Consider the following 22,613-nt stretch of genomic DNA (forward strand, 5'->3'; position numbering starts at 1 on the left):
GGTTTCAGCTTTGAATATGCTGATTAGAAATTACAGTAACACCACCATTAAATGTAAACAACATTGTTCAAACCTAGGATGTCATAGGCCTATATTAAAAGCAGCTGTCTTGAGTATATGATCTAAAAATAGCCTGATTTTGTTGCCTTCTATTTAAATCATCTAATCACATTGTAAACACACTTAGTACCCTGTCAAACTGTGAAACTTAACTGCATCCTATGAGTAAAAATGCAGCATTTAGAGACACATAAAGCATTTAGAGACACATAAATAATAAAATCAGTTTTATTACTGAAAGTCTATGTGTGAAGATGCTTGACTATCTGTACGCTATAGAACAGGTTACATTGAGCTGCTGCTTAGCTTAGCATAAATAACCGAAAGCCGGGTGTTTTGTAAAGCTAACAATATTTGCCTACTAGCATCTTTAGAGCTAGAGCACCACTAAGAAATAATTTTTTCTCGCCTGCCAAAGGGTAGTCCAGCACGCGGCACCCCAGTTTTCATGCGAAGCTAAGCTAACCAACCACCAATGTTAACTTAATATTTACCAGACAGATAAGATATATCAATATTCTCTCTTGGTAAGAAAGTGAATAGCCCACTTCCTAAAACATAATCACATTAGTTTCATAAGAATACACAATGGTGTTTTGATTCAACATAGAGACTTTTTTCTTTTATGTTTAATTCATGGCGATTCTGAATAAAGACCCAAAATGTATTCTCCAAATGTGGTTTTACCACATAACTTGATAACATTTCTTAACAGTATCAAGGATGCTTATGAAAAGGCTCTTTTTTCAGTGAAATACTACTTGGAGAAAAAAGACCCAACCACATTCAATTAAAATTAACTACAAACATGACACTTTTATTGAACTTTTTTTCCTGAATCAGTTACAGAAACAATAGAGTTAACTGTTTTGTTTTTTTCTCTTTTCTAATCAGGGGAATCAAGTTCTATACATAGGCATGCTGCGTCACTGCACAGTCTCAGCTGTGAAAACCAATATCACCCCTGTCAGCTGCCCCGCTGGAACAGTCTGAGGGCAAGACAAATCAGGCGAGGACAGGCAAGGACATGTCAAACCCAGGGAGGATGGGTGTTCGAACAGGCTGCCCAGGGATGACAAACTTAACATATAGAAGTTTTGTGCAAATTTCACCACAGTTTATTTGATTTCAAACACAGAGACAATATCAGTCGGAAGATTCTCTTTTTTTCCCCTCGAGTCTTCAAACTAATAGAGGAGGTTATTATTAGGTCCAGTGATGTTGGCATGTTGTTCCTGTATTGGACCACTTTCACCTGACGTTAAACTCTTTGCCTCTCAAGAACCAGCTCTGTTTTGTGTTTAAGAAAGCACAGACATTATAAGTGTGTCACCTGATATACACTGAAATGATTGCTGTCACATGACCTTTACATAAATAGAGTTAGTATTCAAAAGTACGTCTGAGAAAGGTCTTACATGTAGAAATGGTGATAAGCATGCACAGATAGGTAGTTGACGAGTGCAAAATCTACGTAATCACATGTTATTCTTTTTTTTTTTTTGTACTCCACATTGAGTGAAAACATCACAAGTATTGAACCCTCCCACCCTCAGCTCTAGAGCTTTGTCCCATTACTGCTGTCCACCCAAAACCCTGAAGACACTTCCTCTTCATGGGCTGCCACTTGTGGTTCCAGGGCCCAGGGCCCATCTCTGACCAGGGTCGCCCCAAACAGAGATTGCTCGCTTGCCTACTGGCACCATCCTATTTTAGAAGAGCCAGTGAAAAAGACATAAACATACAGCAGCAGTGAAGGGTTGACCCTTAATCTTGTCATAGTCAAGGGATTCTTTAAGACCAGGGGTCACCAGAATAACAACTTATGGGCTGTAAATTAATTTATTCTGGCCTCGTTGCTCTGTTCTACTGTATGGCAGAATACTGTAAGTCACTGTTTACTGCATGGAGTGCCAAGCATTATTCACAGCCAGGGTCAGTTTCCTAAAAGAAAATTGAAAATAAAGATGTTTGTATCCCCGTGACTGTCAGAGCATAGAGTGGACCACTGTTTTGACTGAGAATACCGTGCAGGAGGTACAAACAATATAAGTCCCTCTAAATGACAAATCATATAATTTCCTTGTACATTACTCAAACAAAAAATAAAAGCATCTAGTGTTGGCAAAACATTTCCAAAATGCTAGTTAAAAAAGAAAGAAAGAAAGACACCAGCAAGAGAAAAATAAAAGCATGATGTAACAACAAGCAAATGTATGAACACAAAGCAAACCAGTTAAAAAAATATCCCCAGATAAAAACAGTTTGCAGTAGTCAGTTCTCCAGTAAGTCATATGACACTGGTGTCTAAACTCAGCCTACAGTTTAAAAAAAAAAAAGTAAACAAGCAAGCAAAGCTTTACAGCACTACTATGTACACAGCTTCTCGAGAGAGAGCTGGTGTCACGATGAAGGGAACGGGTGTGAAACGGAGACTCCAGTGAAACAAGAGTCCCTCTTGGCACAGGGACTTGAGCTATAGCCGACCACAGAGAGACAGGAGGAGGAGGAGAAGGAGGAGGAGGAGGAGGAGGAGGAGGAGGAGGAGGAGGAGGAGGGAGAGACGCTCCACTAGATAAAGATGACAACCACACACAGCAGCAGCACGGCTGCCTCCCTTACACATCACACACACAAAAAACACATACAGACAGACCAGGGAGCCATTTTCTCACACAGATCAGAGGGAAGTCACAGAGAGATCTCACTGTCACATGGACCCCCCCGCACCTCCACCCCTTAGACCGTCTCTCACTCTCTCCTTCCTCCTGGCTCTTCCCACCCCCTCTGCCCCTCCAGCCCCTCTCTCCCTTCTCCTCCTCTAACATTTGATCTCCTTCTCTCTACCTTGCACTGTAAATCTGATCTTTCTAAGGCTCTAGGATATCTCCACACACCAGCCGCAGCAGCTCTATATATAGTCTGTCACTCACAGTTTGACTACTGTGTCTACATCAGCGTTGCTCCTGCAGATCTGCGCCTCGATGGGAAGTTGTGTGTAGGAATATTTAGCACCAGAAAGCTACCTTGACTTTGAATTTTTTTTTTCCCTACAACTCCCGACACGCATAAAATCACAACACTCACGTACGCACACATAAACACAGACAGAGGAACTAAGAACGGGAGACCATTTCATTTCCTCGCTCTGTTTCCTGCTGATATAAAGTGACAGTTTCTCCTGGCTGGTTCAAACCGCCAGTGGCCACCGGAGATGTGGGAGAGCAGCACAGCAGTCTGACCTAGTTTCATGAACCACAGCCTTCCCCGTTGATGACTGACGCCCTCCTTGTCCAATCAGAATCCACTCTACTCCGTCGCACGTCTAACAGCAGTTCATTAGCAGCTTGTAATCCCTCTGCTCAGGTGCTCCAGGCCGCTTTTGTTGTGTCTGTATCACTGGGAACTTCTTTTCCCACCGCAGTTCAGGGTTTCACAGTTTGTTTTCACGAAGTGTCCATGCAGGTGGGAGGATGAGGCAAGGTGAGAGGAGTTATGTGTTATATTCACAGCAAAGTGTAGACCAAAGACAGAGATAGCGAAGGAGGAAAAAAAAAAGGCTGGGGAGGAGAGGGGGGTAACAGTCTGGAGAGGGATGTTTTTTTGGAGTGGTCGAGCTGAGATGCAGGAAACACACACACGCGCACACATACACACTCATATACTGTACATACACACCCACAGAGGCTGGGTTCTTTTTAAGCGGGCGGTGCTCAAGCTGTACAGTTTGCCCGTGTGCTTTGTCTTCACCTTGGCTGTGGATGGATGGAGGACAGAGCCAAATGTTTCCACCAGAGCGCCAGCATTGTGACGAGCGGCAGAAAAAGACATCCTGACTGACAGGAAGAGAGATAGAGCAGGAAAAAGCAAAGAGATTTCACAGTTTTCAGGGATGCTTTACAGTGCTGCAGTCTCGGGGGGAGCAAATCAAATCAAAAGAAGAAGAATACTGCATGTCAATATCTTTAGATCTGTGTCAGTGTGTTTGTTTTGCTACTTGCTGGCCACACTTTGAGTTTTTGAACCCCCGTCTACAGAGATTTGTGTGCACGCCCACACTTTAGCTCTGTCCTCCATGTCCTACTTGCTCTCAGTCTCACACACACTCATACATCATAATAGTTAATTGGCACGCAGTCAGTGTTATAGTCTGTACACGCAGTGGAAGAGCCCTGTTGGCATCCATGTTGTAAGTCCAATTCATCCAGTCGGTGCCATCGTCCCAGACGCCTCCCCCCTCGACCTCTCCATCCTCTTCTTCTCTTCATTTTCTACCACACATCCTCTTTCCAGTTTTCTCCCCTCACCACAGCTGCCTCCCCGTGTAGGTTGGAGGGGCAGAGGGAACCTGTAGAAGGACAATATAAATTCATAAATGATATGGATAGCATCATATATTCAGCACCTTTACACTCTTGCCAACAATAGCTGCAAGGTTCCCATGCATGCTTGCTTTTCATGTTTGTCTACACATCTCTGGGCAAAGACAAAGCGCATGACTGCAAGAGCATCATTTGCATCACAATGTACTTTTCAAAATCAAATAATTTGCCTCCCTCACTACTACAGTCTCAGTTTGAGTCTCACTCGCCAAAAATCCCTCAGAACGGGATCTTCAGACTTATCAAAGTGCCAGAATCCAAAGGAGAAAAAAGACATAGCGATAAAAATATGATGTTTTTTTTATTGTGGTTACTGTAATGTTGTCTGCTCATATTCCTAATAGAAAAATAAATTAATGCTTTTTATTATTTATGGTTAGCATTTTCAAACAAAATCACATGTTTCAACAGTAATTGGTATGATGTCACATATGGTATTCAGAAACACACCAATTACATAACCTGCCCTGACTCTCACAATCTGTAAACCCAAATTATAATGTTTAATGCTTTCCATTCATCTTAAAGCAGTAGTTAATGGGTGGCAGCTAAGCTTATACATGAGAGCAGTACCATTCCTCTGTCACCTTAGTGTTACACATAAACTCCACTCCTGTACTACCATTTAATTATCAGCATTTTCATCTGCCTCTTTTGTTTTTTATAAAAAATACGTAACAGAAATAACGTCCTTTCAAATGGATGCATAAAAAAAACAGTTTGAGTACACTGATAATATTTTATGTAGAGCAGCTTAACAAGAAGTCTGTTTTCCCTTTGTCGGCTTAAATCAACTGCAATATGTAGGAATGACTGCAAATGATCTTTCAGTCAGCAGAGTGTTGCCTCAGCGTTATAACCTCTAATGGCGTGTGCAGTGCAGTGCAGTGCTGTGCTGTCAAGGGGCTTAATTCATAACACACTGGCTGGGAGGAGGTTCACCTGTGCCAGCCAGAGTGCCCATTCATCGTGCATAATGAAGGGCGTGACAGGCCCGGCAGACAGTCGCATCGCTCAGTGGACAGATAGCATCGTGGTTTATTTACACACACACACAGGGGCACATGGAGGTTCTCTCACACTCACCCGTACACAAATCAATATCAGATGAATGACCGCCTGTGACAAGCTCATCCATGCATGCACCCTCAAAATACGATACACTCAGGCGCGTGAACGTTCCCCTTACAAACTGATGCTGCAGTGCACGCACACACTCACACCTCTCCCTCATTCTTGTGCAATGACATTATGGTCGAGGACGCACAAATGTGCATGCAGTCTTGTCGGCGTGGTTCGAATGAGAGAGCGGCGTGTAAGCGGCGTGTACCTGTGACTGGGAGGATGTACTCACCGCTCCCCCGTTTAGGATCATGGTCATCTCGGTGGGCTGGTAGACGTTGCTGCGGAAAGGAGCGCTGGGCCTGGCGCCGGTGTTACTGTTGTGTTGCCCGGCGCCGCCACCGCTCCTCAAACCTGGCATGAGAACAGAGTGGCAGACAGAGATTACTCACTGTGACTCACCACATCGCTCTCGATGAAAGAAGCTCTTGCTGTGTAATTCTGTCCTACATACATACATTTCTTCTTCCTGTACTTATTTCTAGCCACACATGCAAATTATCTGGTATTCTATTACTCATGTTGGCCTACATTCCTCCTGCGGCCCGTCAGCACATATTACACCTGTCTGCGTTAAGGTATTGAATGGCTCTTTACCTGCAGTGTTCTCGTCATTGTATCCGTAGCCCTGGTTCTCCACGAACTGCCTGTGAGAGAGGGGGATGTCTTCATCGAAGCTGGTCTCCCTCATTCGCGTTGAGTTCTGGGAAGTGTCAAAGTAATCTGGGGCAGTGGGTTGTGGCGGGGGTCTCAGGCAGATGTGAGATTCGGGAATGGCATGGAAGATCAGCAGCAGCCAGCCTTGAGCCACTAAAGCGATGGCCAGTGCCGGGTCGTTCCAGTCCGGGGACCTCCCCAGCCAATCGTTGCCATACAGGTAGAAGCCCACCCAGGCCACCCACAGCAGCAGCGACAGCAGGCAGGTCACCAGCAGCCAGACGGCGTTGCAGCGCCACTGACGCGTCTTCCCGCACAAGGCCAGGGCGGCAGCAGTCAGCGCAGCTATAAGGAGAGCTAGCACATAGCTGCAAGCCAACGAGAAGTCCAGAGGCAGGTACTGGCAGGCGGCTCGTCGCTCCCGCAGCACGGTCAGGAGTAGCCACTCTGCAGCGATAATGCCCTGCACAGCACTCAGACCCAACGCCAGGCCTGTGAGGGCACAGCCCCCGGGGCTGCGACGCTCCCGGCCCAGCCTGCGCAGACGGACGCCCTGCACCAGCAAGCAGGAGAAGCAGACGGCAAACAGGAGACCCCACAGGGCCCTGCGGAGCAGACATAACGACTCGTCCTGCTCGATCAGGTAAGCAAAGCTCAGGCCGAACAAGCCGAGGATGCCAAGGAGCAGCAGGAGGATGGGTCCCACGCCGCTGCGCTTCTCTGCCTCACTGATGTGGCGTAAACGACACACCAGGACTAGGGCTAGCAAGATGGCAGCCAGCGAACCACCAGCAGCCACAGACTCGACAGCTACACCCCATATGGAGTCCAGGTCACAGAGGAGGGTGTAGGGACGCATGAGGCCCCAGCCGCAGCCTCTCGGGAGAGCCTCGGAGTCCTCGGTGTCCTGACTGCTGGCACGATGAGCAACAGTCAGCAGCAGCAGGAGGAGGACCGGGAGGAACGCCATCTCTGAGAGGACAACAGGACAGAAGTCAGAGAGAGAGAGATGATGAAAAGAGCAAGGAGGCAAAGAGGGAGTCAAAGAGATGGAGAGAAAGAAGGGAGAGAAAAAGAGTGAATCATTTTGGTCACAAATGCCTGGAAGCACACAGAGGTGAGTACTCAGTCATTCTCACAGCAATCATCCGCCTGTGATTGACAATACAGACTATCTGCCACTGCTGTGTTTGAGAGAGGAAACAAAGGACAGTAGTTCATGTGGGGTGAATGACTGAAGCCTTACCAAACACAAAACACATGTGCGCACACACAAATCCTGTGCAGCCCATAGTCCTGCTGCCTATTTTTAAACCTTTTAAAGGCTCCAAGGTTTCATTTTGTTTCAACACCTTCAACTAAACAACATCCACATGGCAGGAAAAAAAAACAGAAACCCAGAAAAGCCCAGATCAGCGGCCTTCAGTCCATTCACAAAGCGGTGAGGTCACAGCACCTACAACGCCTCCAAAGAGAGATTCAGGTGATTTATTTGTCCGGTCTCGTCCAGGGAACAATCTGCCGGTGCTCTGTCAGGAAAGCTGCAGCATCATGCATATTTTACTTTAAAAAAACAAAACAAAACAGAGATACAGAGAACGGAACTAGTGCGTACAAGCAGTTTGACTCACTATCAGGCATCTTAGGGCATCTAGCAAGGCTTGAGAAGATGCATAATACACAATACACAAATACACAGAGCCGCGAGCACAGCAAGTACAAACACTCGTGTACTTGTGAGAGAAGTGTCCCAGTAAAAAAGCAACAGCAAGCATGCCAAATCAATGCTGTCTGAGTCTACCTTTTTCTTTATTCATCACAACTGTCACACTGCCAAAGACACACACACACAAATACTACAGTCTTTCATTCCAGTGAGGTCTTTTCAGAGATGATCAGCGCCGTCGTTTCACCTGACAAGCAGTGTGTTTTATGGGAGGATGATTTGTATTTAAAGCCACCACACACGCACAAACACACACTCGAGGCCAGGATACTGTCAACTGTCTCTAAGCTTTCAGAAATTCTTTCCAAGCTGGCTCAGGCATTAGTGTTAGTGTTAAACATTGCACACTCACTGAACACACACACTTTTCCACCCTCCACTTTGGATTGTTTACTTCATACAACTTCAGTCCCGTTGTAATTTTGGCATTAAAATAAACTCCCAGTGTCCACAAATAGATTGTTTTTACATACCACATACAGGGCAGTGGAGATCCCCAGCTTCTTATTCTCTCTCTCTCTCTCTCTACTGTATGCCAAGAAGTCAGAAAGAGTTACATGGTCAGGCCATCAGGGGAGAGTGTGAGGTTTAAATACACATCAGCCAGGGCTAGAGGTCACACACAGTCCTTCCAGCATGTAGCTTATTTAATGGGGCAGACAGCAAGAAGGAGACAGGCCCTAGATACTCTGATTTATTTCGTCATGAGGAGGTAGGAGGAAGTCAATTCTAGTTTGATTGTGCCTTGATGCATCTGACTTCATTTTTCAATTAAATTATTACTGTAACAATGAATCATATTGCAAAATGAAACTTGTGTGAACACAGTGTGTAACACTAATATGTGAATTTAGTCTCTCTGCTGCTTCATTGGTCTCTTTGTGCATCTGTCAATTAACACTTTACTCTTCTGATCTGAACCCACTTTCAAGCAAAGCTCCAGATCCTCACTGTACACAACCCTGCCATCAAATGACTAACACAGTAAGCAACTAGCTACAGAACATACTGAAACACTGATCAGCTAAGCACTAAGCAGCGGGATATTTCTTTAAGGGATGGTGGAGACCAAAAACAGAGCTAAAATGAGAGGGAACTGATTGAACTTAATTCAGCACAGATTTAACGATTATTGTGGCACAAAATATCTGTCCATGACTCCATGTGGCTCCTAGCGTGGGTATACCCATGCTGCTTTGCGCGCGATTTTATTCACTTTGCAAGTCAGCCTGGAAACCATGGACCCGATTTTTCCCTTAACGAGGAAGCCAATCACAGAACAGGGGAGGGGGCAGCAAGACCATGACGACACACCGAAGCGACTTTGTTGATAGCTTGTCAATCCAACATGGCGGCAGACGCTTTGCCTTTCGATGCAGCATTAGAAAGTGTTTTAAGCAGTTTAGACCACAACTTTATTTTGAAAAAAGAGCAACGTTGAGCGTTCTTTTCCTCATCGTCACTCTACATACGTCATCGGGTATGATTGATACGATTGGCTATAAGGTATGTACAGACGCATTTGATAGACATTTAGCGCCCAATAAACAGCTCTGGGCTTTCGTAAACCACGCCTCAAATACGAAAAAATGAACGGGTGGTTCCCAGACCAAATCTCGATCTACATTGAGATGAGGTCTGGTGTTAGCCAGGCTATGCGGCTCCAATCTGGCACACAGCTTCTGCATACAAAAAAGACTGATCGAACACTGAGCTCACATCCAATGAGACGATATGAATTCAAAGACTGGCAACTATCCAGTGAGAACTGTTGGGTCAAACAATGTAAATATTCCAGTCTAGATGTGTTTGATGAGTTCCTAGAGATAAATTCTGTTGTTGTTTGGTGCCATATATAACTTTAACTTAACATCCATATGGCTTATAGGTCAATTTTAAATCAAAGCAAGTGGCTTAATTCATCCCCAAATGTAGACACAGACACTACCCACATGGCTGGCCCATCCATGTATTTACATGCCTGGGATGCGTCTGTCTTCATATCCATTTAAGGCCACAGATTTGTGAAATATGCACACAAGCATCCTTATACACAAATTATATGCGCTTTGTGCATATTCATTTGTTTGGAGCTCTTTCATGTTTCCCCGCAGAGATTATTTACACCCCCAAAAATTCTTCCTCGCGCCTCCTCATTACTAAAATTCTTCGCACCCTCATTTCCTGCCATTATTTCAGGCTGTTGTTTCCTGTCATCTCCTTCCCTCCTTGTTACAGCAGCTCACAGCCGCCGGGTATTATTGGTCTAAATTAACATCAATCATTTGCTTACAGAGAGATGAGTCACCGAAAAAACACACAAAAACACAGTGCTGGAGCTTACACACAGCCAGCGTCTTACCAAAATGCACACTTGTATACAGTAAGTAGCACAAAAACAAACACACGCACATACTGACTCCTAAGCTTACTCCTAACATCATGTTGTTTTTTCAAAGAGCTCCTGATAACCATGGTTACGCCCCATCCCTAAATGACAGGAATAAAACAAAAGGGAGAGGAGACAAAGAGAGAAAGGCTCACTCATCCTCATCAAACTGAGCAGATTAACTGTTCCTCCTCTGTCTTTTTGTGCACTTTTCTTTCAGTCATTCTTTGTCACCTTCTTTGTCATTGTCTGGAGATAGACCCTGTAAAAACCACACAGTAGAGACAAGTAAACACCCTCAAATGGAAACAAGACGAGACTGGAGGTTGTGTCCTACACACTAGTGACTTTGCCACTCACTCACCCAGTCACTCCCTCTTGCACAGATGGTTGCCCTGGCTGCTTTTTGAGTGTGACTTGGCAGGCTGGTAAGCTGAAAGCTGAGGGATGCACACAGAGGGCTGCCAGTGGCCACGCGTGATCACATGTACGCAGTCAGCCAGACGTGCATGTGCAAAATCACAAATGCTTGTGCGGTTCTCGTCGTTCTGCACGACGCACAGAACACAGCGCGCACAGCACACATCTACAGCACACATGTCACATGCTGGAGTCCTATTCCCTGCCTCTCCATAATGAGTCATGTGAAAAGAGAGAGAAAGAGCCCCTGGCCTTCCGCTTTGTGCAGCACAGAGGATGCTGCCGCTGCCTTACCCTCCCTACACCTCCCCACCCTTCCATATCGCTAGACATGTTTCCCTCTCTGTCACTCCTCCTGTATGCAGCCATTTCTGTCCTCTCCTCCATAATAAAACTCTCTATTCTGTTAGATTTCAATGCCACCTCTCCTCCAGAGCAGCCGGAGCGGTCTCATCTCTCTGCTACATTTGAAGATGTGCTGTGAAAGATGAGCCCTACACACACAAACCTCCTCTCCCCACATTTTCTGCCTTTTGTCACCCCCCACTGTCTAATCCCAAACACACCCCTTTCTCCTTCCATTTTGCCTTCTCCTTCCTCCTTTCTTGCACCCCCTTCCTTCTCTCTCACCTCCACCCTCTTCCCAATCCCCCCCTTGCCTTTATTCTCGCTGTGTATCTTATGTAACTGGGGGAGGGATCCAGCTTCTGCCAGTTCTGCTGAATGGCTTCTGTTTCTCCGGCATCATCTTCCTCAGTGCCAAGCAGCCTGCTGGCACTCAGAGGTCCATCTTAGTTTTGCATTCTACATGTATCCAAGTCCTGCAGCACGTGTCACTCTCACACACATGCACAGACTGGAATGATTGCCCATGTGTGATGGCTCTATTTGCTATGTATTACTTTTACTTGCATGCAGTTTGGTGACATGGATGATGCATGTGTGTGTATTTGTGTGTGTGTAAAAGCACCACATTCTCACACAAACCTGAACGTGGCAAGTATGCAGCATGCATTCCTTATGGCGCTGCTGTTAACACAACAGGAACACAGGCGTGAGAGTGCAAATGTGCAGCACTGCAGTCATTCAAATCTGCTCCAGGCTGGATAGTCAGGGATCTGTACAATTACAACCTCCTACACTTATTAGACGTATCACACAAGCAGATGCTGTCTAATTACTGTGGTGATAATTGGGAGGATTATTGCATTTTGATGACTGGCTTCGGTTCGCACTTTTTTTTTTCCTCGTACTATTTGATTCAGAGGGATGCCAACGGAAGTGTGTGTGTGTGCGTGTGCATGACTGAGAGACTGCATGAGATTCTAGATATATGGCTGGAAACACGCTGATCCAGCTGTTGAGGTGAACAGGTCATTTCTGCTGGCATCTGCTTTCTGCTTTCACCATTTGTGAGTCCGGTCTTATCCACTGTCTTCTCTAATACTAACAGACCTTTCCTACTCTGACAGTGCATACATTTACATCTTACATCAGTAGCCGGGCTTACGTAACACCTTCAGTCATAAATTAACCCTGTCTGTCTAATAGTCCCTTCTCACTGTATGATATTTACCTTGGATTAAAAGCACTTTTATACTTCAAAATAAGCTTTTATGAAGGATAGCTAAGTTGGTCATTGGTCTTTTAAGCTTTCCTTTTTTAATATAGGACTTTTATAACATCTGACTTAAGCTCTTCCAGGGAGAATAGTTTAATAATAGCTTATAATAGCTTGCCTACTTATTTTGGTCTAAAACAGCATTTACAGGTCCAATAAAGGTACCTGTCTTACCTGAGGTTACACACGTTACACATACAAGAGTCTTTTTTCTTTTCTAATTTAAGTTTTCTTTGACCTGCTGACCATATTATGATTCATCCAAAAATCATAAGTATGTTAGGGTGAGACAGATGGATCACCTGAGAAAAAAAATGGGGTGTTTTAAATGTAACTGGAGAGCTATGTGGACATACTCTTATCCAGAACAGGTAGGATATCTTTTTCTCACTGAAGTGCACTGTAACGATACTTGGTTGCTGGAAATCCTGAACTTGTGACTTTCCAGAGATAACCTTACAGATGGTGCATTTAGCTAGAGTCAGACACCTCCTCCGCAGAAAGGCACAGGATCTTGGCCAATATACATGAGAGTCTGCGTTTTGAGAAAGACATCTACAGTAGCTCAACAAACTCGACTTCACAGCAACTCGCACACAAAATTAACTTTCAATACATTCTGTGCATTCATTTTTACTCAGTCAGTTGGAGCTAAAGTATCAAGGGAGGTTCTGTTTTCACCTGTGGTTGTTTATTTGTCAGTTTGGTGGAGGAGGGATGAGGGATGGACCATGAAAGAACTGATGCAGTTTTGGTAGATTCGAATTGTTAGTCAGATGGGTTCAGCTGTCACAGATATGTTGGAGCTCAGTACTGAAACTTTAAATAAAACAACCAAGAAGTGCACTTTGTCGCCAATCTCAACTCATCTCTAACCCTCCAGAGTGATGCCAGCAATGCTTCGCAGACACAGATAAAAAGGATGGGAATAAGAGGGGATGAAGAAGAGGAATGGGGGGGGTGGGGGGACTAGACGTCAGTATGACGTTTGGATGTGCTAAATTATTGAAAAGGAGGTTTTAGGGGAAAAAAGGACTCACAGACACAGAAAGAGGGAGCAGGTTGGAGAGGATCAAAGGAGTAGCTATATATTCAATTGGCTCAATGAAAGAGGAGTGGTCCATTCACTGCATCGGCCTCCTGGGTGTCATCATGAAAAAAAATTGACAGTGGAAGTATTTTCCCCAGCCTCTTCACAGACATCCCTGGTCGTCCTAATTAGGCCTCATTACCATGTGACTAGGCTCACAGCAAGACCGTATGCTAATTGACTTGGCAATTAACGGTGCCAATGTTTAATCTCACCACACACACACACACACACACACACATACACACACACACACACACACACACACACACCTCTCCCTGTACTGCCTTTTATTCTTACATCAACTACTCATGAGCTGATCAGTCAGATGTCAAGGCATCCAGAGCCCCAGAATTTGCAACCTGAAACACAGTGAGACACAAACCACCAATGTCATGTGTTCTGCTTCCAGTGATATCAATAAAGCAAAGTGGCGGGATGAAAAGGGGTTAGGGTGTGTGTTTGGTGGGGGTGATCACAGGAGCACACAGAGATCAGATTTGGTTAGAGAATGTGATAGTGATCAGAGGAGCGAGAGAAACAAGGAACAGCCGGATGTGCGCAGGAAGAATTGGAGCGAGCCTTGTGCCCGGAGCATGTATGTGTGTGTATGTGTGTGTGTGTGTGTATCTGAGTATGTGCATGTGTCTGTTTGTGTATGAAGGGGAGGAGGGGTGGGCACATGAACACAAATGCACACATGAAAGAAGAGGCAGAGAAGTTCCAGTCGATGTGAGATCAGAGCTCCAGCTCATAGTCTCAGCTGTGTCATGTGTATGTAAAGAGGCCACACACACAAACACACACACACACACACACAATCATCCAAACGCAGTACATATGGCATCAGCCCCGAGGAGATACTGTAGCATCCTCTGTTCCCCAGAGGCTGCTAACTAACTCATGAAAGTGCAGCCTGAGAATAAACAGCTCCACTCTGCTGAATATTGATTAATGATGGAAAACAGAACAGTCCAAAACAGACCCAGGAGCTTTCAGAGTACACAAATACTGCACTGACAATGGCTCAAGGCTCATGTGTCATTTATCTATTGACCAATCCATACATTGACAACAATTTACATACTAACTTGCTTTGTCTCAGTCAACCCAAGTGGGGCATTTGAGTGCAATTTCTTGCCGAGTTAGACAACAACCGCCCGCCCACGGCCCCGCTGCTGATCTACGAGGCCGGTGTGGGAGGGACACGTCTACTACAGGGGGACACCCTTGGCTTTAGCTGACCTAAGGAGCACTTCAATGCAAACACACATTTGGAGAATGCTCTTTTTTCATGTCTTTTTTCAGCAACTCCCCCTCTCCTCTTTTCCTCTTAACAATACAGGCCACATGGGAGGGTCCCCAGGGGTTCCAGAAGAGTGTTTGTTTGGGGCAGCAGCAGTAAGACCATTGTTATTGTGTGTGTGTGTGTGTGTGTGTGTGTGTGTGTGTGTGTGTGTGTGTGTGTGTGTGTGTGTGTGTGTGTGTGTGTGTGTGTGTGTGTGTGTGGTGGGGATCCAAAAATAGAGAATGACATCTAACCTCTGGAGTAAAGAATGAATTCAGAGTGATTGACACTCCTAAAATATCCCAATGTGCTGTGGGATGAAAATGGAGGCGCAGCTACAAATAAAGGAGACATTTTCATCCTCCTGAGAAAAAAAAGTGCTACAGCCAATCAGTCCTTAAATGTCACACAGACAGACCAAAGTCCTCCATTGGTTTAAGCTTATAACGTGGGTTTGTCAAACGCAGCCTGAGGTCATGGTCATGTGTGTGTGTGTGTGTGTGTGTGTGTGTGTGTGTGTGTGTGTGTGTGTGTGTGTGTGTGTGGTGTGTGTGTGTGTGTGTGTTCGCTGAGCGTAAACGTACATTTCTGGAACATGTCTACAACCCCGCGTGTGCGCACCCCCCGGTATTCCGCCTCACACACCTATGCATTTGGTGCATCGGCATCGCCTTTCTCCCAGAGCTGTCAGTGATGCAACTTCCACCTCAGTGGTGATAAGCCGCCCCCCCCCCCCCCCCCGTGAACCAGCCACACATTACAATACAACACAAACCGAGGGATGCATTCACTTTCACACCTCCATTCACTCCCCGAAAATATATCACGCACGCACACACAGACGTCCGCACGGCTGTCACACTCCCCTGCCCCCCTCCCGTTCTTATCAATCAATATCCTGTGCGGCAAGTATAACCTACCTTTATCGATGTAAACAAATCCGATCGAGAACGAAGGCAGATGCACAGTAGTCAGGTATAGTGGGAGAAGGAATTTAAAAAAATGTCACATTTCGGAAAGAGCCTGGCTCGCCGTGTTTGCGTATTCGCTCTCCATCCACATGGAGCTGTACGCGATCAGACCAGATGATTCCTCCTGCTCCAGGTTTCAGACCGGAGGAGCCCGGTCCCTTAGCCCGTGTCCGCTGTCCTCAGAGGCGGAACCAGCATGAATCCCCGGTCCTGGCAGTCCAGAGCAGGAGAGAGGTGTTGGGATTAAAACGTGGAACAGATTCTTTATCGTTTTCCCCCTAAATCCTTTGTTCGGCGGTGCGCATCTTTGACTTTCAATGCACCAACGAGAGAGCAATCATCACAAAAAAAAACACGTAAAAACACACAGTTGGCCGAAATCCTGTGATGTGCACAAACGTTGCTTCCGAACCTGCCCGGACTCCTTCTCCTGCTACTGAGCTGTTTATGCCACTGGACGCCCGCGTTGACGGCGCTCACTGCTCCCCGCCGCACATATCCCGACTGAATGCATCACCAAAACTGCGCTCCGCATAACGTGCGTAATGGTAATCCCTCTCAGCGCACACACACACATACACACACAAACACACACGCAGGCAGGCACACAGAGAGAGAAAGTGACAGCTCTCCAGAGCCGCCACAGTCCCCGCTGACTCCTTTCTGTCCTCTCTCCTCTAGCTATAACTCTTTTACTCGCCGATAAATTAATTGGTGCCTGACAGGGAGGGGGCACCTTATTAAATCCTGTTAGACGCAGGTTACAGCAGCTCCCTCACACACACACGCACGCGCCAACACACTCCCGTCTGGCTCGATGTCACTCTCCTACACACAATGTGCACTCGTGAAATGCTGCTCCCTCTTAATCCCAGCTGATTTTTCACTCGTTCACTGCGCTAAATCATAGAAAAATAAATGCCAATACCTCGTCAGGTTGAACTATTGAAACTCAAATATCCGGCTCCACCTTTCAAAATAAAATGCTTAGGCTATATAGTAAACTGAACCATCTCACTCACACCACGGAGAAATGTGCTTTCCAAAATGATAAATTGAATAAATGAGATTGTAAATCTACCATTGTATTGCAGTTTACGACAATTATAGGTCTGTAGCAAGTTTAATACGTTACAATTTCACTCACTCACTCTGATGGCAGCGAACTACCATGTAGGCTCTGTACTATCACAATCATTTTATGCATTATAAGTATATTGAGCAATATTATATTATCCCATAATTCTTTCCCTTTGTATGCTGATTGTATGTTAGATTATTCCCCTCCTGTCCTCTTCCACATCTTGCAGTCCCCCAACTCTTTTATTTTGAAAGAAATGCAGCTGTTTCCGACGTGACGTTGCTTATCTGCAGTCACTTGACACAGCCTCAAACTGCTATGATGCTTATTATTTCTCCCCCTCGTCACATGCTTGTCGCCTCAGCTGCTCCAGTCCATCTACCACGGAGGCTTTCAATGGAAAGAGCCCTCCCTCCCTCACTCCTCAACACCCACCCCCAACCCCCCAGGACTTCCATCCTGCCTTCACCCATGGTGCATGATGGAGGTGAATTGTGGCAATGTTGTTACAGTTTCATACAGACTCACAAAACTAATTTCCACAGCAGTCTCTCAGAGAAGCTGGGACAGGGAGAGGGTGTCAGCCATGACACCCCTGACCACTGTGCTGCTTTGCAAAAATATTATAATGCAAGGAAGCTGCACACACCCTTTCTCCGTCCTTTCCAGTCAGGTCTCATTTTGAAGGGATTGCAAATAATCCAGTGGTATGGAGGTGTTTGTTTGTGTATTAATGAATTCGAGCCAGATCCTGTGCAACAAGCGAGAAACACTGGGAATTAACAACAAACCGTTTCACACTCACATTTTATACACCCACATTTTGCATGGGATTGCCCCCTCGTTGCTCTTTAGTTTCTTTCCCCCTTTCACACACTCACAAACGCATAAATACATGCAAAGTGAGATGACATGCAGGCTCTGGGCAGTAAGGAGGCGTATCATATGGAGTGGCAGCTGAGGATGTGAGACTAATCTGACAGGTGCAGGCTGGGAGAGTGACAGCATGGGAAGAGGAGGAGGAGGAGGGGGAGGAGGAGGAGAAGGTGGAGGAGGAGGGGTCACTGCTTGAAAACAGGACAACCGAGGAGATTAATGGTTCGCTCACTTTATCAGCAGATTGATGTGCACGCTCATGCCACAGCTCTCTCTCCTGTAGTGTTAATATATAGCAGGGTCAGAGCCTAGTTAGCTCATATTAGCATTAAGACTTGAAACAGTTACAGCCTGGCTGTGTCCAAAAGTAAAAAAAAAAATATAGGCTACCAATCAGCATCTTTGAAGCTAATTATTTAACATTTTATATCTCATTTCGGTACAAACTTGAAAACGTAAACATGATACATGATGATTTTATAAGGGGGCATTTGGGGCCTATACTCTGTGTCTTGGCCTGGCATTGTAGCGAGCTTTACTTCCTGTCTCCTGCACTAAACAGTCAATCCAGTGCATAATCCACTGTAAAACTTGACATTTTTACAGTTCAGTTTACATAGTAAATGAATAACATATAGCACTTTAACAAATTAGCTTTAGAGCTGTTTTGACAGAGCCAAGACAGCTAATTCCCTGTTTACATCAGCTGACCGATTGCTGGCTCTCGCTACACCTTTACTGTAGCCTAAGGATGTGAGAGTGGGGTCAAACTTCTCATGTAACTCCGCAAGACAGCCAATATTGTATGTATGTTTATACGATATCATCAACTTGAGGTTCAGCTCAAAGCAGTAGTGGAGGACTCCTGCTTCAGTATTTACATAGAGTGACAACGTACCGAGTAAGTTATTGGTGCTGCTCACTGACTAACATAGCTTTACAGACAGTCAGTGCACTAACTTTGGCTCTGTCTGATGAGTTACTGTAGCACATGCTCCTCAAGTGTCATGTGTTTACAGGAACAAGAGCGTCACAGACTGTCTGTCATGTTTCCATTTGGTTTATGAATGTTGCACTGTATTTATGGACTCCATCCCTTTCCAGTGTTGATCTCAATTTTCTCCTTATAATTTTGCAGCCTCTACATGTTTTTTGTTTCTATTTCCTTCCCCTCTATCTCTCTCATCCTTCCCTCATTACGTGGCTCCTTGCTGCCCAGAGGTTGCCTCATCTTGTTAAGACCCTGCTCAGCTCCACACAAAGAAGCAAACAGTGACAGCAGGGTGGCTGACATACAGGCCGCATGCTGCATCTGTTTCCAGAGACAAGCATCAGGATGAGAGCCTGTGACCTCACAGGATGTATTAACTATGACAGGATGCAGGTGTCCAAAATTAGCCGGAAGAGAGTCTAATTTTAAAGAGCATTTTGTTTCCTGATACACATCCCATTTTAAAACCTGCCGCAATAGATCTTATAGAGATAGGGGATGTAAGGTGTGATGGTCTTTGTGTTTGGTAAGGGGAGAAGGTCAGATGAACTATTATTAAGCATATTTATATCACAAATACTCACATGCATCACATCTGATTCAAATATTCATTTACAGTCCTACATGACAGCATAGTACACAGTATCAGGCCATGTAAACCCAACCCCCCAACTAAAGGGCCACTTCAAATATCAAGATAACTTCATTAGATGAAACAAAAAGAAAAACAAACTTTTCCTTTGTGGCATGAATGTGACAGATGGGCCATTTCTGCAGCCTCAAACACCCAGTGTACCAAGTGCACAAATATTAGCTGTAAGCTAAACAGCTCAGCTCAGTTCTTTCTGTCATTTGCCTCCAGTCTTTCTGCCGTTTCCTCTCCTCTCTGTTTATTCATCAAGCAGATTCCAAAGCCCCTAGGATGAGCACTGTTGTTTTTCACTCCGGATAAAACCACATTTAACTCTTGAATTTTTCAAAATTTGTGTCGAAGCGCACCACTGATCATGTGTGAAGCCTACTGTCTGACACTCTTTGAGAAAACAACTCAAGTGACATCAAGTTTGGAGACTGATTAACATACAACGTGATTTAAATACAGGACATTAGAAAAGTACAGGAACTTACTCATAAAGAGGGATTTTCTGTGTCAACACTTCCCCAATTTTATGGAGTTGTCATAGTAATTCACTGTAGTATACTTACTGATGGCATCCATGTTTTTTATACAAAAAATATAAATACTTGTTAGTTTAAAAGGCATGTTAGACATTAATAAACATGGTGCTGATGGGGCGGTGTTTAGCTCACTTGGTAGAGCTGCCGTCTCATGTTGAGGCTACTACAGTCCTCACTGCAGGTGGTTCAAATCCCGCATCGGGCAGCCCTTTCCTGCATGTCATTCCCCCTCTCTGCCTCCCGTCTCTCTCTTGACTGTGCTATCGATTAAAGGCAATAAAAAGCCCAAAACATATACTTAAAAAAAAACATGGTGCTGCCAAGGTCACTGAGGTAATGAAGATAGTATGCTAATTGAGATAATCCCAACTTCATCTGTTCACCTCCGTGATGTAAACCCTCCGGCTGCTCAGAGTCCTGAAAACCTGCAGAGGTCGTGACCTTTCAAAGCAGCATAGCCCCGTTGAAGTGGGGTTGATATTAAAGGTCATGTGAATGTGACCTTGTCAGGTCAGTTTAAAACAACCTACAGTATATTTACATTTGCATGTACTGTATCTGGAGGACACAGCAAATACACAGAAGCACTCAGGCACACAGGACATTTCTCTGTCAGACACAGACACACACACACACACACACACACACACACACACACACACACACACACACACACACACACACACACACACACACACACACACACACACACACACACACACACACACACACACAAACACACACACACACACACACACACAGCAAGAGATACAAAGAGAGAGAGGGAGAGGGGTCTTATCAGGCCTCTTCAAAGACCACCACATGGACCGTAGTGCACTCATTCAGTGAGCCTTGGAGACCTTTCTGTCAGCTCCTTGGGTTTTTCAATGGCTCTAAACAGGATTTAACCCTTCGAAGGTTGGGGGAAGGTCAGTGGAATAAAGGCAGCTCCAGGATTTACCTTCCTCCTCTATCAACCAGTCACCATATCCACATGCTGAAAGCAACATATTGTTTTTAAAGCTAGTCTCAGCTTTAAGGCCTGGTTTAAGTTGGAGGTGAAAAACAGATGCTGTTTATCAGCAGAGCAGAAATGTCACCGAACACAGATGAGATGAACAGGGAAAGTAAGACTTGGATTTACCAGCACTAATGTCTTAGCAAAACATTTCTAAAGACGTTCATGATCTCTGGTGTCTCCATAAGGTTAACAATTATGAGTGAAATGGCTCAACAACAAGTAGCGTATGTGTGATTAATTATATTATCATCACATGAGCGCTGATGAAATATCTTCAAAACTAATTTAATTCCCATCATCCTTAGCTGGACTGTGTGTTAATGTATTCATGTGATTTTGGGAAAATAATGGGAAGAAAGATAAAACATATTTATAGTAGTTTATTAACTTGTTAAACCAGATACAGGCAGCTTATAATATTTTCAAATTAGCTGAAGTGATATTAGTAATGTGGGGTTTTAATGTAAGAGTTACTTCAAAAAGTCAAAGTTTTAGTGACAAGTGCACATGATCAGAAAACGTTGTCAATTGCAAAACTAATTTAGTGAGTTCAAGTGATGGACAGTGTGTTAGATTCATCTTACAGCTGTAATTTTGGAGGGCATTTTCTGCCTATCTCTCATTTTTGTGGCTTTTCTGGAGAGGACAGGAGAGACAGGAAGGCAGAAAGAGAGAGACTGGGGCAGTGTTTTTCAACCTTGGGGTCGGGACCCCATGTGGGGTCGCCTGGAATTCAAATGGGGTCGCCTGAAATGTCCAGTAATTGATAAAAAAAATAAAAATATTTTTAAAACTAGTTATTATTCTTTTTTTAAATTATAATTAAAAATACCACACACAATCCTAAACAACTGTATTCTTGACTTTCACTTTCGCGAATTTAAATCAAGTTCAAATAAAATGCAGCATATAAAAATATCTGAGCTGGCGCATCTTGACTGATGGGGTCGCCAGAAATTTGTGATGTCAAAATGGAGTCACAACTCACGAGCCAGAAAAGGTTGGAAACCACTGGACTCGGGGGATGCAACGCAGTAAAGATAGACTCAGCCGGGAGTCGAACCGGTGATCACTACTTTGGACTATGCCAACATGGGATGTGCTCTAACCACTCGACCCCTGAGAACCCGTGGACCCAGTTTTCTACCCACATATCGTCCCTGAATGGACATGTTTGCTGGGACCCTCACAGAGCTGTGCTAAAAAAACTAATATCAGAGTAAATTACATCGCAGCTGAGTTATATTAAATTCCACACAGCCTGTCTCTCTCTCTCTCCTTCAGCCACTTCTTCCGTGCCCAGGCCTTAACTTCTCGAGGTCCTGCGTTACCTCCACCCTCCTGCACAATTACCCAACCAAGTGGAAGCTGCTCTGTCTGGCATAGGGCAGAGTTTGAGAGAGTGGGGGGTGGGTGGGTGGGGGGGTAGAGGGGAGAAGCTTTGCCATCCTATCTGACTGTGGAGCCCCCATGTCTGTGGAGTCCTGAAGGGAGAAGAGATTGGGGACATGGTTTTTTGAGAGGAGGGATTACAGGACAAGATCATAGGCATGCCTTCACAGATCGCAGAGCGCTCATTACACGCATTCCCCCCATCAGATTTTAACTCACTCAATCTGCCCCTGACACTCAGACGTACTGCTCACCCCCTGCATGGAATCAGACACCACACAGACAGATAATCCTTTCCAAAGTCTGTCATTTGATGTCAACCCCCCTACCCACCCACCCCCTGACTC

At 45.0% G+C, this 22,613-nt stretch overlaps 1 protein-coding gene across 4 annotated transcripts; it reads right to left on the reverse strand.

The window, feature by feature from the left end:
* Nucleotides 1-1,289: 1,289 nt before the first annotated feature.
* On the reverse strand, nt 1,290-16,386 carry gprc5ba (G protein-coupled receptor, class C, group 5, member Ba). Of its 4 annotated transcripts, XM_083977231.1 has the most exons (5): nt 15,676-16,386; nt 13,768-13,829; nt 6,162-7,193; nt 5,797-5,918; nt 1,290-4,408 (listed from the first exon to the last, which is right to left on the reverse strand). In XM_083977231.1, exons 3-5 carry the CDS (start codon nt 7,189-7,191, stop codon nt 4,364-4,366), a joined length of 1,197 nt encoding a protein of 398 aa, XP_083833357.1. In that variant the 5' UTR covers nt 7,192-7,193; nt 13,768-13,829; nt 15,676-16,386; the 3' UTR covers nt 1,290-4,363. The 4 variants fall into 4 exon arrangements, with proteins under 4 accessions (XP_083833357.1, XP_083833355.1, XP_083833356.1 ...); XM_083977229.1 differs by lacking the exon at nt 13,768-13,829; XM_083977230.1 differs by lacking the exon at nt 15,676-16,386 and having other exon boundaries at nt 13,768-13,852.
* Between the last annotated feature and the right edge of the window lie 6,227 nt (nt 16,387-22,613).

The sequence above is a fragment of the Trachurus trachurus genome (genome assembly GCF_905171665.1).
Source record: "Trachurus trachurus genome assembly, chromosome: 8".
Taxonomy (NCBI): domain Eukaryota; kingdom Metazoa; phylum Chordata; class Actinopteri; order Carangiformes; family Carangidae; genus Trachurus; species Trachurus trachurus.

Bases quoted from the DNA above. Each gene is read 5' to 3' on its own strand.
- gprc5ba (XM_083977229.1), bottom strand. From the start codon at position 7,191: ATGGCGTTCCTCCCGGTCCTCCTCCTGCTGCTGCTGACTGTTGCTCAT. The intron at 5,919-6,161 runs GTAAAGAGCCAT...TTCTCATGCCAG, and splicing joins CAATGACGAGAACACTGCAG to GTTTGAGGAGCGGTGGCGGC. The intron at 4,409-5,796 runs GTGAGTACATCC...GTCCTTCTACAG, and splicing joins TGATCCTAAACGGGGGAGCG to GTTCCCTCTGCCCCTCCAAC.